Below are 17,948 nucleotides of genomic sequence, written 5' to 3'. Positions count from 1 at the left end.
GCGCCGAGGACACAGCCCCCCCCTCCCGCTCCTCCTCCCGCCCTTCCTTCCTCCCGGCTCCTCTTCCTCCTCCCCGGCCGCTTCCAGGTGAGGGCAGCGGGGCTGGGCGCAGGCCGCGCGGCCGGGCAGCGGGAGTGGAGGGGGGGGTGCGGGCGGACTCGCGCTCCCAGCAGCCCCCGCGCCGCTCCCGGGCACCGCGCCGTTGTTCAGCGCCGCGGGGGTCGCTGGGAGTTGTAGGCGCGGCGCGCGGAGCACGCCCCGCGGGGGCGCCTCAGGCCGCGGCCGGCGCCGTCCCCAGCGGCGCTCGGTGTCCGGAGACGGCGGTGACGGGCGAGGCCTCGGGCCGGGGCCGCACCTGCCCCGCCCGGCCCTGTCCGGCCCTGCCCACGGGCGGAGCCGCGGCCTGCGCCCGCAGCCGGTGATACCCCGCGGCCCAGCGTGGGCGGATATCCCGGCATCCGTGGCCTTGTCATCCCCGGGGCATCGCGGCCCAGGGGCTGCGCCAGCCGGGCGGTGCAGGGCAGCTCCGAATAAACACGTTCAGGTCAGGGGGATGCTTGGCTGTGGGGCTCCATCCCGAGAGCTGCGGTGGGGCAGGAGGGGGTCAGTTCCCACTGAAAGAACCCCAGGGTTCACCGGCCCCCGGGGTAACCGAGTGTTCTCTCTGCAGCATCACCCGTGATGCTGTGGGGATGGGGTTTGCCGTGTCTGGCCTTCCCTGCAGCTCCCGCCGTGTCACAGCTGTGTCTGGGGTGTCAGTGTGGCAAAGAGAGGGCGATGGGAACATCCACAGTCACTGGTGACACATTTTTATTATAGGCACAAGATCTTATGGAGGTTTGCTTGGGTCAGCCTGACCCTGTGGTTGGGCTCGCAGCAAGAGCACTGTCGCTTGAAGGATCAAATCCCAAACAGCTGCTGTTTAAACTGGTTTTCAGTTCAGCTCTTTGTGCTTGTATACAATATTTCAGGGTATACAGTATTTCAGTGTATACAATATTGTAGTGCCCCGTTGCTCACCACAAATTGTTGTAGGTGCTGTAGGTGTGTGGTGCTGCTGAAAGCAAACCCAAGGATGGCTCAGTGCCCCATGTGCTCCTCACGATGTGCTAGAGTTGCATTTAGGCAGCATTGATCTAACACAGAAAGACAGGAGCGAGCCCAGCCTTGGAGCTCTGTTCTCTTTTATTTCCCTCTCTTGGAATCTGTGTCAGGAAGAGTGGTAACCCCTGAACCAGTAATTTCATGGCAATTTTTTGACTCTGTCAGCATTGTTATTCCAAATATTGGTGTATCCCTCCGTGTGTGTGTGTGTGTGTGTACTGAAACATCAGTTAATCAACAACAACACACAGAATGCTGTTGATTTTCTTTTTCCTTGGTGAGGAAATGATGTCCTTGATTGGTGGGTGTTTAAATTTCCGCTGATTAATTCAGTTTTCCAAAATTTTTGGCAATCTAGAAGCCGTCAGCCAAGAGTCTGTCCAGCTGGTCAGGCCAGTGAGCGCAGTGTCGCTTTCTTGGGAGGAAGACATTCACAGCAGGTGTATTGACTCTTACTGCTGCTGTTCGTTTGAAAGAGTGTTGGAATTCCTGGAGCAGAGCCCAGGAGAGGCACAAACAGGTACCTGTGGTGCTGTCCTGATCCTGAGTGCCATCACTTATGGACAGCTTTCACCTGCAGCAAGTCTGTCACTCCAACAGCCATGGGATGTATCCCTGTTGTTTTGGAGATGGATTGGATCAGCGTGTTGGGAGCCTGTGCCCAGTCTAATAATAGTCTTTGCCATATTCATTTCAGCCAAGTAACAAAGGTGACTTCCAACACAGCAGCAAAAACAGTAGATAACCTCATAAATTTTTTTTTCTGCCTTTGGAGCTGTTGAAAGCATTTCCTCTTATTCCCATTTGTTTTACCAGGAAGGTAACCAGAAGACATCTTACAGCTGACTGATTAGTGATTCCAGCAGTGGGGTGGAGATTAAAAATGTCCAAAATTACTACAGAACTTCTTTTGGAAAGGGCAGTTCCAAGATCTACGAGGCTTCGAAAGATCGAGACTCTGAAGTAAGTACAGACAGGCCCATGGAAAATTCCAGATTAATTCAAGCTGGACAATCTCCTTTTTCTCTCTTTCTTCCCCTTTTCTTCTCTTTTTTACTGAAAAAAGAGAAACAGATCCCAAGCACAGAACTGAGATGGCGTTTCCAGTGCAGGAGCAGTGAGCACTGGTGGCACTGCATTCACTAGAGAGGTTATTGGCAGATGTTACCCTTTTTTGCCATTTCTATTTTGTGAAACTGCTCAGGGCTGGATCCTGATTTCCTAACCCCAAGATATCATCCCTACCCCCAAAGCCCTTGTATCTTTGCTAGCAATTGCTTAATGTGAGTAAGAGAATCTTCCAGCATAGATTTGAGAGGGTTTTAAAAGTATTTTTTACATTATTTCCTTTCCATTTTCCTCTCCCTCCATCACTTTCCATCCCCTCTAAATCCAGTTATCCTAGTACCTCAAACATTGCAGAGGGAGAGAATAAACTCTGAAACACTTAAAAACCAATAGAAACAGTTTTGTCACTCAGATCCTGAACAGAGGTCATTGCAAATATGTATCTTTCCAAATGTTTAACACAGTGGAATTTCACTGTTCCAGACCTGGCCAATCCAAGTGACTCAGCTGGCCAATTTCTGGCTGGCGCCTTTGTTGTTTTTGTTGCTGATGTCAGGGGGTTTGGGTTTCACATGTACTCTTTAAAGTTATTTCTTTCAGTTTGCCTTGTGCTAAAATCATTATTTTTAGAGAGAAACTTAAACATTTCTCTGAGGAGTATCAGCTGCAGTAATCTGGGTAACACAGTGATGGGGAGGTGTGGATTTTTGGAGTGTGGCTTTCTCCATGCAGCTTCGTACTGCGATGTTGAAGGGTCATATTTCAGAAAGTCTATTTGGGGAACACCGTTGAGTTTCTCCCCAAAATGACACCACAGCCACAGCTCTGCAGCCAGCTGGGTTCTCCTCAACCTTTCTTACCAGCTCTGGCTGGCTGGTTACACTTCTGAGATGGCAAGTGAAGGAGAAAGGATCTTGCTTCCTGGATTTATTTGCCTCATTTATTCACACTTCATTAATATCTAGAAGTCTATTTTTTTAACTAATCATTAGAGACAGAGATTCTGTTTGTTAAAGGAGCTCAAGCTTGTGCCCTCATGAGATGTTGGCTGCCAGGACTGGAACCTCCCTTTGGAGCTCACCTAAACGATCTAACCCAATATAAATGACCCTGCTTATAAAAGGTACTTTTCACTTTCTTGTGGAGCAGGGATATTTCTTTTCCCCTCATCAATATTGTACCACTTCCTCTTTCCAGGACAGAGTTCTTCTGTTTTGGTGGCAGTCTTGGGATTTAAGTAGATTTCATTTATATTCACATTTATCATTGGAAGTTTTTGCAGCAAAACTCGCTATAAAAGAAATGGAAAAATCACTTTTTTGGTCAAGTTAGTTCTTTGAAAACAGCCAAATTATTTGGGAACATGCTCTGCACTTGGCCTGAACTGTGAAATAATGAATGTAGTACATTCTGTGGACAGGGTAGTAAGTGTCTTGAATTGCCACAGCTTGTTTTGTTGAATCAACATTGCACAGGAACAAAATACCAAACCTCTTAGAGGTGTAGTAATTTTTTCTATAAAGTAACTTTTTCTGGTAATTCACTGCTCCCAGCCAGCTCAGTTACCCCTAGGAGATTATCTGAATTGCAGGCTAGTTGTACTTTGACACACCTGAGTCTCTGATGGTGTCAGCTCAGACACATCGGCTTCCCCACAGTGTGCTCACAATCCAGAATGCTGCTGCCAGAAAAAGCAGGTTTGGTCAGATGTACTCAGTGAGTTGTGCTGGACTGAGGTGCCACCAGGTGGGACTTTGTATCCTGTGAAATCAGCATTTGTTGTTCCAGTGAGCTGCAGATAGTTCATGGGGTTTTTTTTATTTTCAGCCTGTCCAAGCTGCAGTTGAAGACTGGAGACTTAGACCCACGTTTGTTTTCCCGCCTGAGGCACCTGCAGAAACTTGATCTCTCTGATAATTTACTGGACAAATTCCCCAACAGCCTAACCCTGCCCGATCTACGTGTCCTGAACTGCAACAATAACAAGCTGGAAGATGTAACTGCTCTGAAACAGTTCCCTCTGCTTGAGGAGCTGACCTACGAGAACAATGTGTACTTGACAGTGAGTTACCCCCCTCCTTACACTAAACAGAGAGGCAAACAAACAGCAGTTGTGCAAAGCTCTTATATATTGTTCTTGGGCAGCAAGTGGAAGGGCATTGGAGAAAGCAGCCAGCCTTCGTGCCACATTTAACCACTTTGTGCCACTGTTTCTCAGTCTGCAGAAGTGACTTGCCCAAAACCACTCAGATATTAAAATCTGTGTCTTGAACTCCTGATTCTCTAGACCAAAGTCCCATCTTAGATGGCTTATCAGGCACAGTATTTTATGCTCATACTTGTGTAAAATATGGTAATGATTGTGTAGAGATGTCCTTCTTACGGAAACACAGAATGGTTTGGTTTGGAAGGGACCTTAAAGCTCATCTTGATCCAACCCCCCGCCATGGGCAGGGACACCTTTCACTAGACCAGGTTGCTCAGAACCCCATCCAACCTGGTCTTAAACACTCCCAGGGATGGGGCAGCCACAGCTTATCTGAGCAACCTGTGCCAATGCATCATGACCCTCACAGCAAAGAGTTTTTCCCTAATATCTAATGTTAGTTTTATTTCCTAATATCTGTCTTAGTTTTACTGCCCTTTGTGCTCTGGAAGAGCAGCCTCGGTCCTCTGATGAGGGTTTAAACTTGGTGATTAATCTGGTTTAGGTTTCGACTTCTCCCAAGAGGATCTGCTGACTGTACAAGTTAAACATCCAAAACTGATTTTACTTGTGCTGTAAACTGGCATCAGCCACTCACCATCCCCACATGCTTATTTGCTGTTGCACAATGGCAGTATATGTGTGGCTGTATGGTGAACTGTCTGACTTAAAATGCATCTGACCCAAGGAATTCCTGCTGGAATTCCTTGACTGGAGGCAGGACAGGCCTTCCCCTGTGTAAAGAGTTAAGGGATATGAACAGAGCTCCCAGTCTTGCACTCAGGCCCAGCAGATGAGCAGTTACACAGCCCCCACCTTGTGTTGGATGCCACTGCCTGAGGGCTGGGCAGCTCTGTCTGCAGTTTAAGATCCCAGCTCACAGGAGGACATTAATTCACAGCTGAAAGGTGAAATTCAAGTTGAAAATCCTGAGGAGATTTTATGAAGTGGCTTTTCCTTACGAAATGTATCATTTTCATATAGGCTGTATTTTAATCAAGGACTAAAGGTAAAGCAAGTACCACGTGTACAGCTTTTATAACTCCAATGTTTTCTCTTTCTAGCTCAATGATGACTATAAAGTAATGTTTCTTTTGCAAAATCTTCGTCTGCTCAATGGCAAGGACATAACCAAACTGGCCAACCATGTGAGGCGTGTCAACAGCCGTAAGCTTACCAGCAAGGTAAGATGTGGGATATTTCCTTAACCTCCAAACACCTGAGAAATAACTAAATCCTGTGCTCAGTGGAGTGGCAGAGCTGCAGACAAGCTTCAAGTGGTTTGCAATACCTGTGGTATGATCTGAGCCCAGCCTGCAGAATGAGCCACTCAGGAAATGTCTTACTGCTGCTTTCTCTGGTCACTGCTGGCATCTGTTCTACCTGTTCTGTGCAGCCTATTTGCCTTTGGTTTAGGTGACAGGAGCAGGGCCAGCCAGGTCTGTTGTCTGATCCTGTAGTTTTTCAGGTCACTCTGAGCATCATTCAGAAATGGGAGAAGCCTGGTGCTGCCAGAACAGCTGCAAACACCTCCCTATCTAATTTAAGTTACTGTCCAGGCCCCGGGAATGGGGAGCACAAAACCAAGCTCAGGATAATCTTGCTTTTTCCAGCATACACCAGGAGCAAGGATTTGTTCTTTCTTCTTCAGCTGTGAATGTTTAGAACTCTATTTTCACTTATCTGTCTACACAGTTTAGCTCCTGACAGATTGTCCCCACAAGGCATTGTTGTGATCTTAAGCAAAATTATTGTTCAGTTATGAAAAAGGTTTGGTTGGCTGATTGCTTTTGTGTATTACTTCTCTTACCATTTGTATTCTAGTTACTTGATCTTCTTAATTCCTTCTGTGTAGCAGGGGGGAGAAATCAAATACTGAAGACCGGGATGTCTTGTTGTGCTGAGTGTTGTATGTGTAATATTCGTGTATCTCAAGGGGTCTCTCTGAGAGCTGCTCAGCCTCTTACCCAGACAACTGATCATGGTTGGCTGTTTAATGAGACACCAAACTCTTCCCCCTGTGCTGTTCTTTTCGTGGTGTTTGGGCCCTGATGCCTTTCCCTGATGTTATTGGTACTTGCCTGCCCAGTTCTTAGTCCTGTGCCTCAATGTAAAAATGTCTGTTGGGTCCAAATGCTGATGGATGTGTTACTGCCCACCAGAAACTCCGATGGGAAACTGTGCTGACAGGTGAGCATCCACGTGGTTGTGCCTGTAGTTCAGCAGCCTTTTGGAGCCCAGGTATCTCTAAATGGGTCCATGCTGACAATGCCTGCTGAGCCACACTCACTCCAGCCTGGTTCAGAGGAACTGACTTTCTTGTTAGCTGAAGTGGTCATTTGAACGTGAATAATTAAATTAAAGTGGTGCCATCACGTAGGGTGCAGCACTCAAGGTTGGCCACTTCTCAAATGCTTTCACAAGTTCCCTTGTGCTTTTCTGTTGGATAAACTCAGTCTTTCTGCCTAGGTTACTGCTCACTGGGAAAAATTCTTCCGTGACCAACTCCCTGAGAAATACACAGCTGAGCAGGTGAAGTCCATCAAGAAGAAGTTCCTGAAGTCAGTACAGACCAATGTGGTGTATGGACCCAGCTCACTCAGCGAGTTCACCCGCTGGCGGGTAGGTCACATCCCACTCACCCTCCTGCTCTTCAGGCAAGGACCCTGCTCCTGGTTCTGCATGGATTGGATTAAAACACTCCATGGATTTGGGTGCTCTTGCAGACAAGTGGTATCACTTTTTCTTCACTGCTTTGTTAAGCAGTTACAGAAGCACCAAGTTGAAATGGTTATCATTAAACATCGGTTTTTAATTCATAAGCAATAATGATACTTGTACTAATTAACCAGACTGCAGTATCCTTAATATTTAATTGTTTGAAAATTAGTTTAATGGCAACCTTTACTCTTGATGGAAGAGAAAAGATAATGACAGAAGTGTAGTTGCTCCCAGTGGGGAAAGACACCATTTAGTTTGTAACATTTGTTTTATTTGTATGTTCATACACACAGTTGAGGCTTCCATCTCTCCTTTGTCTTGTTTTATTGCTGTGCTGTTGTTTCCACAGCTGTGTGCTCTGGATGCCCATGACAAAGAGAAGTTCTTGGGTCGTGTAATGTCAGCTGGGGACTCCTCCACCACTTGTGAAATTCACACAGAATAGAGGGAGCAGTATTAAAAACCCGGCAAAGCAGCTCTTTGTGCCATGACACATCAGAGCTTGACATGCTGTGGCTTTTTTGTCCTCTTTTTTTTTCTTTCTTTTTTAACATATCCACGTATTTGCTTCTCAGGTGAAAATGATTGCAGAAGAGTTTCTGGCATACTCACTAGGTCTGGAGTTAAACTCCGATACTGAAACAGAGGAAAAGATGGATGAGAATGAGGAAGAAAGCACAGAAAGCCCCAGGGAAGCTGCAGAGGATGTGGCTCAGGTAGGTGATTTTTCCAGTTACATTAGCAATGTTCTTTCTGTTTCCTGAGAATTCAATAGCTCTTGTCAGTTCACATTTATGACCCTTTGCTAACCACAGGGGCAGTCTCAGGCTCCAGCCTGTATCCAACAGCTCAGGCTCCTTCTTTACAGCCAGATTGAAGCTTTCCCAGAAATGCGAAGGTTGAGCTGCTCTGTGAGAGGAGAGAGCTTCCATTCTCATAGGAGACCTGAAACATTCCATGAGTGCAGTCCTACTCACTCCACCTCTCCTCTAGGAAGGAATGTTTTAATTAGAGAACTGGGCTGATGCCTGGCCAGACTCTGCTGGTGTTTGCCTGCTTGGAAATGGCTGCAGACTGAACTCCTGTGGTCCACGGGCCAGATTTGTTTTTCCACATTTTATGTAGATTGCAAATAACTGAGATGAGGGAAGGGAGCTGAAAATGAGGCTGTCTGTGTGGTTTTCATTAGCTTCTGCCTCTAGGAACCCTGCAGCTCTGGGCTAGCTGATTCCTGGAACCCAGTCTGTAACCGTGGGAGGGTACTTGCATGTGAATAATTAGTATCTCTGGCTTACAAATTATCTGCACTTCTCGGGGAAGCTAAAAACCTTCTGCAGAACCTGACAACATGACAACATGCCTTATAGGTCACAGTAACACCCAGCAAGAGGAAAAGAAATCATTCAAAATCAAGCCCTGGAAACAAGAGGTCCAAGTCCCAGGCAAGCACCAAGGAGGAGGCTGCAGTTAATCCCAGAAAATCCAGTCATGTGGAGGATGACCCAGCTCCTGACAAACCGAGAACGTCGAACCAACCAGCCAAGGAGGCAACCCCTGAGCAGGGAGCTGAAGGGACACAGAAGAATGGAGAGCAGTTTCCCAAGGGGCAAAGCAACAGAAGATCCAGCCAGATGACAGGGGAACAGAAAAGCCAGGAGCAGGACAACGGCGTGGTTACCTTGACCCCAGTGAAGAATTCCAAGCGCAAGGTATGTCCATCAGCCCCCTTGGGACTGGCTTTGGGCCTCTTGGTTTAGTGGGAGGAGCTGCCTTCAGGTTTCTTCAGAGCTCTGCACAGAGCTTGGAGCTCATAGTTGGCCAAATATATTGTGAGTTTTGGTTTGGTTTTTTTGTCATTGTTTTAAATCTCTCAGAGGCATCAAGGGAGAGAAGGCACCCCCCAGGAGACGCCAGTGAATCCCCTCTGGGGGATGGACGGACCAGCACTCTGAGGTGGTGCACTGAAAGCCTGTGCTTAGAAATGGGACTGGCAAGCCTTGCTCTCAGCTCAAACCAGTGGCTGCATGGGGAAAGGTGTTTCCCCCTCAGCTCAGGCCAGTGGGGATCTAAAGGGTTTTTCACGCTTCTCTGCAGTAGGAAATGGGGTTCTCTGCTGGGGTCTGCTGGGCACATCTTTGCTAAACAGTTCCCTGCTGCTTTAGGACTCTTGAGCATTGTGGCACCTCAGTCTCTCCTCTTCTCCGTAGCACAGAAGGGCTGAAAAATACTTGAGTTTAACTCAGATTGCTGTGTTCAGTAGAGAGTTCTGTCAAGGCAATCACAGGCAAACCGTGTCAGGGGAATGAATTTTCTAAATGTGGATGGTTTATTGTAGGAGGATGTCAGTGCAGAGCCATTGCATTTTCTTCAGTGTCACAGTAAAGGCAACAGCCGCGAGGATTTTAAAACGCAGCTCTGGTCCTGTGTCTTCGAGCCAGTGCTAGACTCTGGAGCCAGGAAAGGTGAGCTCTTAAAGAGGTTTGCAGGATTCCCAGAACCACCTGGCTCTGGAATCCCAGCGGACTCCATGCCTTAGACCCCTGCTCCTTCAAGCCGTAGTCTCCGTTGTCAGGAAGAGACTTGCTTACATATTTCTCCATTGATTTTGAAAACAGGAGACTGGGAGAGCACCAGGCAGTGATAAGCTGCAGTCTTCATGTGTTATCCCTGAACCTGGGAACTTCTCACCCATTATTTTCCTCTTTCAGATCCCATTGTGAGCTCCTCCAGAACTGTGGCAACCTGTGGAGGGGAATCTGTCTGTCTGATTGATTGTGAGACAGGGACGGTGCTGAAAAAGTATAAGGTGGCTACAGAGGTGGGTTGCAAGTGGGAAGGGTAAGCCTTGAATGGGAATATCTGTAGTAATTACAGTAGTAATTACATACACGCATAATATATATTACAAAGAGGTCTGAAAGTGTTAGTGTGGACAGATGTTAAGAAGATGAAGATAGATAATAAACATATCATGCTCATCCTTTTCGCCTGGTTTGGGTTTATTTTTTTATTAGCTTAAGAGATCAGCTTGCCAGTCCTCACACAGGTGTGTCTGGCTGCTGAGCCTGCTTGACAGCACAGAGGAATAAACATCCTCTTTCTGTAGTTTGCATTCTTCTGAGAGCTGTTTTGAGTTTTGATGCTCCATCTTAAATAGTGGTGTCATTTCACCTGAGTAGCACTTGTGACAGTTGTCTTTTCTCTGAGGTGACAGCCACCACCCTGCTGGCTGTTCTCTGTCACCCCAGCCTTGTTTTCCTTCTGTCCCAGGAGTTCTTCAGCGTTGCATGGACAACCCTGACGATGGTAATCAGCGACAACCGCAAGAAAGCTCACAACATCTTGGCAGCTGCAGGGAGGAGAGGGATTGTCAAACTGATCCATGTGGCAGCCGACTTCTGCTACGGAGAGATAAAGGCTCACAAAAAGCCCATTGCTACTGTCTGCTTCAGCCCAACCCAGGAGACCCACCTGTTCAGTAAGTCAGCTTCAGAATCCCTAGTTTTAGTGCTGATGTGGAAAAGTCAGGGCTTCCTGAACAGGGGGAATTGTCACCAGGGCAAGCAGGGACACACGAACAAAAGGCATGGACATTAGGGAGAGAGCATTGTTATTTTCCTGTGGCAGCAATCTCCAGCAGGAACAGCTTGTTTCAGCCAGAGCCTGGCTCTTTAGCTGAGGTGCAGCAGCTCCTCTTTCTCCCTTGGTGGCTCTCAGGGTGGCTGTCACACACACATTAGCCACAAACAAGCCCAGGAGTGGATCTGTTCCACAGGGATGAGTAAGGAGAATGGCAGAGCAGGCAGCTGGGAGCCAGGCAGTGGCATGACTCTCCTCCAGCACAGCACCCTATTATGGGCTGTTGGGTTTCATTTTATCCAACCATGCACTTAATTGATTTTGATTTTTTTTTTTTTTTAATGTGAGTTCTATGCCTCGTCAGAGATTTCTGTTCAGGTCCTGATGTCAAGGAGAGCTGTGCCACACACGGTAGGGCTCACAGAGGCTGTGGCTCGTGGACTGGTAATGAACCATCATGTTACAAATTGCAACTGTATTGTCAGGCTGTACAGTCAGTTGGTACAGAGCCATTCAGGCCACACCTGCACCCCATTGTTCCTCTTGCCTACAATTACCCACATCCTGGAGTGGTTAGAGTGCTACATGATCCATTAAAAGTGGAATGTTTTTTAGAATAGGCAGTACTTTTCAAGAAGAAGCTCAAGAGTGCCAAAAGCAGAAGCAGAGGAAAGGATAAAGAGGTTGGTAGAAGGGATAAGGAGGTTGGTAGCACAGCCATATAATGGTGTGGACAGCAAGGCTTGTTATATTTCATAGAAAAATTTAGAGTAATAAAGGGAGAATCTTTGCATTGTTTTTGGGGAGAGGACACCAACAAACTCTGAGTTTGAGGGCTGCCATCTGATGAGGGTCCAGGTTACTCAGAGTAATCTCTTAGAACTGTTTCTGCTTTCAGTGTATCAGCTTGGTGACATGTTTCTCACCCTTTGTCAGTGCCTAACTTTCCCAATGGGAGCTGTTGTGGATGTGAACACAGTAAGCCATGGATATGTGGAATTAAGTGGTATCTGCCTGAGAGTAGAGGTTGGAGCTCATATTTTAGATTCCACCAGAAGCCCTGACCAGAAACAAGCTCAGAGGGCCACTAACTAATGACCTTGTGAAGCCACAACTCAGTAATGGACACCAGGAAGCAAACTTTGTTTTATCTGCCCCTCTTAGAGCACAGGATAAGAACACAAAGTACTGACTGTGCATGTGTGACAGTGTCTGGGAAGTGCTGGGCCAGGAGCCTCGGGGACTGCTGCTGTGCTTTAATGAGCTCTCTGGTGCCACAGCCTTAGAGGGTGACTATGACTCAGGCAGAATTGCCAGCTAGCACGAGAAGAGCCAGATGAGCAGCGGTGTCACTACCTGCTTCTCTTCTGTGTTCCACAGCTGCATCCTATGACAAGCGAATTGCACTCTGGGATATTGGGATTCCAGACTGTGACTACAATTTCAAAGCAAGGTAAAGGTTCAAAAACCAGATGTGGCCAGTCCAGGAGCCTGTAACTATCACGTCACAGCACCACTTAACTGCTTGTTCTCTGCTTTTTTTTAGCCAGCTGCTGGTGCTGGAAACAGCCTCTATCCCCCTCCGGATTGCCCTGGTCCCCACCTGCCCAGAGCAGTACCTGCTGGCAGGCTGTGAAGATGGCTGCTTTGCCTGGAATATAAAACTGGATAAGGGACAAAAAAGCAGGTGAGAACCACAAGCTGGGGGCATGCATTTGCTTTCTGTAACAAGAAGAGATAGTCCTAACAAAGGCTTGATTTCTAACTGAGGAGGTCTGAGCAAAAGCAGCATGTCCTTCCAAACTTGAAACATCCTCCCCTTCCCAGAGTGGCCAGAAAAAATGGGAGCATGCTCAAGGACTGTTGAGAGCTTGCATGACAGCTGCAGTCTGCAGGTGCTGCAGGCTGCTTTGCAGGAGTGTAATCCAATACCCCAAAACTTAAGGGCGTGTCATCTCCAGGTAGTGTAACGGAGCGTAAATTTTTGGATCCATTTCCAGTCTCACAGTGAGGCCTTCCCTGCTCCTGGTACATGAGGTAACCCAGGAAACTGGCACTCTGTGGGAGCTCAGGAAAAATTACGAGGAAGAAGCAAGTAAAGTCATGCCCTGCTGATAAATACTAACCCTGATGCCTGCAAAAGAGATGGAGTGGAACAGCAAGCTCTTGAGCAAACAGGCTTCTGCTGTATTAATAAACCCAGGTGACAAAAGTGTAAGTTCAAGGGGGAATTCACCTGAGCTTGGCAAGAGACTCACTAATACACAAATTTCCTTCTGGGCTCTGCACCCGGGTGCCCTTTCAAGGGTGGCTGTTCAGGACTTGGCTCATTTCACCCTTCCCCCTGCTCTAGGCCTTTTGAAGCCATATTCCAGTTTCCTGATGATGAAAGCATGACAACATCTCACAGGGTTGATGGTTTGGCTTTTCTCAATGATGATGTCGTTGGTGAGTATAAACACAACAGCCCAATCCCAAAAACAGTGGGGCACCTCAGCGTGCACAGGGTGAAGCCAGCACAACGAGCAGAGGGGCTGAGCAGGGTGTGACAGCCTCTTCTTTAGCTTTGGGGGGGCTACACAGGATGGAGCTGTCTCCCAGAGTCACATGTCTTTCCCAAAATTGTGGCCTAGAGTGCAAACCTGTTCTTGGACAGGACTGGAAATCAGCTGGACACATCCCCGAGAGCACACTTGGCCAAGCAGTGCCAATGTGGAAGGGAGGACAGTCCCTTTCTGCTGGCAGCAACAGTATTTTTTTTCAGGGGAACTGGGGGTTTCCCATCATGGGCTAGCTCTTTCTGAACAGCTTATGCTTGTTCTGCAGCTCAGGAACATAAGCATAGCACTGAAAATCTCTCTGCAACCTCCAATTATCCTGAGATAAGGTAAAGCAGGTGGAAACAGTTGCTGCTGGATCAGATCCCATGTCTTTAAAAGCCATATTCTGGATGGACCACCTCTGTCTCGATGCATTTTGCTTCTCAGCAGCTGACACAGTCTCTCCCTTCCTTTCTTCCCTAGTTTCCAAGAGCTCCAAACCAGGATGCATATACTTGTGGAGCTGGAGCAGGTCTTTTGATGCCAAGGAAAAAGGATGCCAGCGGACAATGTCTGCAGTTATTCTGGCTGAGCTGGAGTGGTCCACGACAGACATGTCCTACCTGACACTCAGCACCTGCCCAGGTAGGCAGCACTCATTTCCTGGGTAATGCTTTGCCCAGGTGTCTGTGGCTCTCCTTTGATCCATGGGAGCAGCCTGGAGCTGGAAGCAGAGGCCTGGATCTCAGAGCCCATCAGGGAGCTCTGCCCTCCTCTCTGCAGTGCAGCTCCAGCACTGCGCAGCCTCAGCCCAGCACCAGCTGGGTGGAAATAACACGTGTAATAAAGAATTACAGCTGCACCATCTGCCCTCCAAGGGGGGACAGCTGAGGGTCGAGGGGTCTTTCTTGCACAGGTTTTCAAAGCACAGAGCTCAGGGCTGGGCCCTGTGGAGGCACTGGGATGCTGAGTGCATCTGTGGGCAGGGATGTCACACACTGGGCAGCTGGAGACTGACAAGGAACAGACAAACCTGATCCGGTCAGCAATTCCCACAACCAGTCTAAAAAAGGTCAGGAGAAATCCCAAAGCATTTAGGGCTAGTTTTTCTACACTGAAGATAGCTGGTTTATCTTCAAATGAATTGAGTTCTTTCAGAGCAAGGTAGATAAATATTTTTGTGCCAGAAAGGGAATTTTGCTGAAATATGGCACCCTCCATTGGGATCCTGCAGCTCTCCTGAATCTCTGCTTTACAGCAGAACAGACTCCCAGCTCCACACTCGTTTTCCAGCTTTTTCTTCTGCTCTCACAGCAAAAGAGTACGTGTTCTGTGGGGATGAGAAGGGCAGTGTGTGGATGTACAACCTCTCCAGCTACACCACAGCCTGGGGTTCTGCCAAGGGAAAGCGCTCGGAGCGGAGGATCTCTCCCACACAGGTAGGTCTGAGGTTCTCTTTGGGGCCTCCCTTCCACGCCAGGGCAGCTGATCCCACTCCTGAGCGGGTTTATCCCAGAACATGCCTTGTGTTTCCACATCTGACACTCACAAGCAATTAAAAGCAATCTCCAGAGCGTGGCCAAGGCCGTTCACTGGGACAGGAATGAGGAGCTGCAAAGCAAATCTGTCACCCCCTGCAGCTCTTCCTAGAAGGGCCCTAAACAGTGGTTAAACTGGGGAGCACAGGTGTGCAGGCACCACATCCCCCAGGGAGGGGAGGGAAGCCAGAGTGAACATTCCCTGGCAGGAAAGGGCTCACTCCCCCTTTTTCTGCCCAGTATTTCCCTCTGGAGACAGTTCTCTTTGGGGCAATCACTGTTCCCTTGCCTGTCCCTCTGAAAGGACAATCACAAACACTCCCAAAGGCTCTCACCCACTGGTCTGGAGCTGCATTAGACAGAGGTATGAAGTGACCCAGTGTTCTGTTATTTCTTCACTGGAAGGGATTTCAGGTATTGGAAGGGGCTGCCCAGGGAGATGGTGGAGTCACCGTCCCTGGAGGTGGCACTCAGAGCTCTGGTCTGGGTGACAAGGTCTGGTCACAGGTTGGACTCAATGCTCTGGGAGGTCTTTTCCAACCTCAACAATTCTGTGATTCCACAGGCTTTGGAAGTGCATTGCCAAGCCACCAACCTGTTCCTCTGGGACTGAGGTGCAGCTGTTTTCACTCGTCCCTCCCTGCTCAAGCCCCTCTGCACTAAACCCTGGCCCTTTAGGAATATCACACAGCTCCACCAGCCCCTCAGAAAAGGGCAGAGCCTCTGCCTCAGGTTCCCCAGGGACCCACCTCCCCCTCAGACACACCACCACCCCCTCTGTTCTCCCCACAGATCCTCAAGTGGCCGGAGCTGCGGGTGAACGGGGAGCAGCCTCCTGAAATCCTGGTGAACAACGTGGTAGCAGACCCTGCCTTCACCTACCTTGTTGTGCTGACAAGTGTGAACATAACAGCGATCTGGAAGAAGTCATAGTGCCCTGTGCCACAGTCTCACCCCCGTGCTTTGACCTAGTGCAGTATTAGTGACTGTTACCCATGTGCCCATGAACGTTTTCTAGACCAGCTTTATGTGCAAGACGAAATGAACAAGGTAAGAGTTTGTTAAAATTCATCGATTCATTGTAAACATCTGCTTTCTTTTACTGTAAGTTTTCACAATTTGTGCATTTGTTTTATAGAAATGACACTTAATAAAACAAAATACCAGTTCACTTGGCAGTGCCTGGAGTTTTTGGCAGGAAAAGCAGAGAGTTCATCTACAGCTGGAGTCATACCCACAACAACCTCCCCAACATCCCAGGCCAAATACTTGCCTTAAGGCTCCAATCAGAAAACAAATAATCACTTTAATGACTTATCCACCAACTCCAACATGACATTTATCCTCTTGGCAAAGTGCCTGTCTGCTATTAAAAAAAACAAACAAATGCAAAATATTGCTGCTGCTGTCAGAAATTAAACAGAAGTGGGACAAGGGGGAAAATATTTGCCATGAAGGGAGGTTTAAATATTTCATCCAACTACCAGACACATCATTCTGCCTCAGAAGTAACAGTCTGCTCCAAAGGGGGGGGGTTTACTCAATTCCTTCTTGTTTGTCCTTAATAGCAACCTGTAAAACAAAAGCAAAAACACACATCTACGAGCTGTTACTGAGCCAGAGGTGGATGTTCAAACATTCCTGACTGTTCTGTGAAGCACAACAACCCACAGTGGAAACCTCTACACCACCAGAAAAATAATACTGAAATTAAAACCAGAATTTATTTACAAATGGGTGCCCTGGAGCCTTTTGCCAGCACATCAGAGGCAGGCTCTTAGTCACAGTCCCCCTGGTTTTGTCTGAATAGTATTAAGCAGATTAAATCTCAGAATTTAGGGGCTAAATAAATAAATAAACTGAGCATAAGTGATGAGAAGTGAAAATACTGGCCCAGTTATGGCAGGAGAAGTAAAAAAAAATAAAATAAATACACATTAGAGCAGCCAGGCTCTGCCATGCTTTGACAGCAGCTGAACAACACAAAGAGTGTGACTTCAATTAATTCATAAACCTAAAAACCAGCAGCTCTAATCGATGATCCCATCCCTTTGATTAATCATAACAAGCCCAAATCGTTTTAAGAACAAAATGAACTTACCCTGAACCTCTCTTCCAGGAGGGAGAGTTCACTGATCAGGTCCGTGATGGCATTGGTGAAAGCCTCCTGGGGGCTGTAGTCAGGGGTGGTTTGGACACGGATGATAATTTTATGTTCCAGAGGGTGTGGGACCTTATACCCTGCAAACAACACCTGCGGATCTTTGAGCAACTGCCTGCAACGGGAATAAAAAAAAAAAAATTAAAAAAAAAAAACGAAACAGCAGCGAAACGAGGGGAGGAAAAGCCCCAAACCTCCCCCCAAATTTGCTCCCCGCCTGAACTTACGACTTGATGATGTTCCCCAGCGTGTGGTCCTCCTTGTTGATGGTGAACAAGCAGGCGTTGGGCACCTTCGTGTCCTTGTTGATGGTGATCCTGAGGGGATGGATGGGATAAAGGGATGTTACCGATCCATGCGGGCGCGGGACTGGGGAGAAAGGCCCGGGCTCCCCCCTCCCCTCGCCCCCTGCAGTCTGATTAGGGTTTAATTAGTCGCCCCCGGGTGTGCCCTCACTTTTTCTCGCCCTCGAAGAGCAGGAAAGACTCGAAGGCCGGAGGCGCGTTCATCCCGCCGTTGCTATGGCGGCCGCCGCGTCACTTCCGCCAACGTCACTTCCGCCCGATGCCGCTGTCCGGCCCCACAGCGCCCCCAGGCGGGCGGGAGGACTCGCTGCTGACAAAGACACCAGCGGGACCAGTTACCGCGGGGAACTGGGGACGGCAGCAGAGGCAGGGCTGGCTCCGACTTCAGAGCCACCCGTGCGGCCACCGGCGGTTGCAGGAGGAGAACACACACCAGTGACCCTATCAGCGGTGTCCCCACTGCAGACACGGCCGCGGTGCCCAGCCGAAATGGCACCAGCAGGGGCACTGGTGACGGCACCACTGCCACCAGTAACACCAGCAGTGCCGTGAGCAGAGACCCCAGGGATGCCACCACTGCCAGGCAATAGGCCACCAGCAGAACCCCCAGTGATGGCACCAGTGCTGCCACCAGTAGAGCCACCAGCAGTGTTTTCACCAGGCCACCAACAGAACCGCCAGCAGCAGTAGGGCCATCAGAAATGGCAGCAGCAGGGACATCCAGCA

At 48.4% G+C, this 17,948-nt stretch overlaps 2 protein-coding genes across 5 annotated transcripts; one reads left to right on the top strand and one right to left on the bottom strand.

Moving 5' to 3' along the window:
• Window positions 1-44: 44 nt before the first annotated feature.
• Window positions 45-15,927, top strand: LRWD1 (leucine rich repeats and WD repeat domain containing 1). Of its 4 annotated transcripts, none has more exons than XM_048324926.1 (16): window positions 45-87; window positions 1,921-2,067; window positions 4,000-4,234; window positions 5,443-5,562; window positions 6,848-7,000; window positions 7,675-7,815; window positions 8,467-8,808; window positions 9,435-9,561; window positions 9,808-9,917; window positions 10,370-10,577; window positions 12,059-12,131; window positions 12,225-12,365; window positions 13,032-13,126; window positions 13,702-13,863; window positions 14,533-14,657; window positions 15,549-15,927. In XM_048324926.1, exons 2-16 carry the CDS (start codon window positions 1,988-1,990, stop codon window positions 15,687-15,689), a joined length of 2,253 nt encoding a protein of 750 aa, XP_048180883.1. In that variant the 5' UTR covers window positions 45-87; window positions 1,921-1,987; the 3' UTR covers window positions 15,690-15,927. The 4 variants fall into 4 exon arrangements, with proteins under 4 accessions (XP_048180883.1, XP_048180884.1, XP_048180886.1 ...); XM_048324927.1 differs by lacking the exon at window positions 45-87 and adding an exon at window positions 416-544; XM_048324929.1 differs by lacking the exon at window positions 45-87 and adding an exon at window positions 926-1,544.
• Window positions 15,928-16,042: 115 nt separating this feature from the next.
• Window positions 16,043-17,466, bottom strand: LOC125336431 (DNA-directed RNA polymerase II subunit RPB11-a). Its single transcript, XM_048324940.1, has 4 exons — window positions 17,374-17,466; window positions 17,145-17,234; window positions 16,858-17,032; window positions 16,043-16,328 (listed from the first exon to the last, which is right to left on the bottom strand). The coding sequence occupies exons 1-4, from the start codon at window positions 17,424-17,426 to the stop codon at window positions 16,293-16,295; spliced, it is 354 nt and encodes a 117-aa protein (XP_048180897.1). The 5' UTR covers window positions 17,427-17,466; the 3' UTR covers window positions 16,043-16,292.
• Window positions 17,467-17,948: the final 482 nt, after the last annotated feature.

This window comes from Corvus hawaiiensis, chromosome 20 (assembly GCF_020740725.1).
Source record: "Corvus hawaiiensis isolate bCorHaw1 chromosome 20, bCorHaw1.pri.cur, whole genome shotgun sequence".
Classification (NCBI taxonomy): Eukaryota; Metazoa; Chordata; class Aves; order Passeriformes; family Corvidae; genus Corvus; species Corvus hawaiiensis.
Note: the sequence above shows the minus strand (reverse complement) of the source record. Positions and strands in the feature narration are given on the sequence as shown.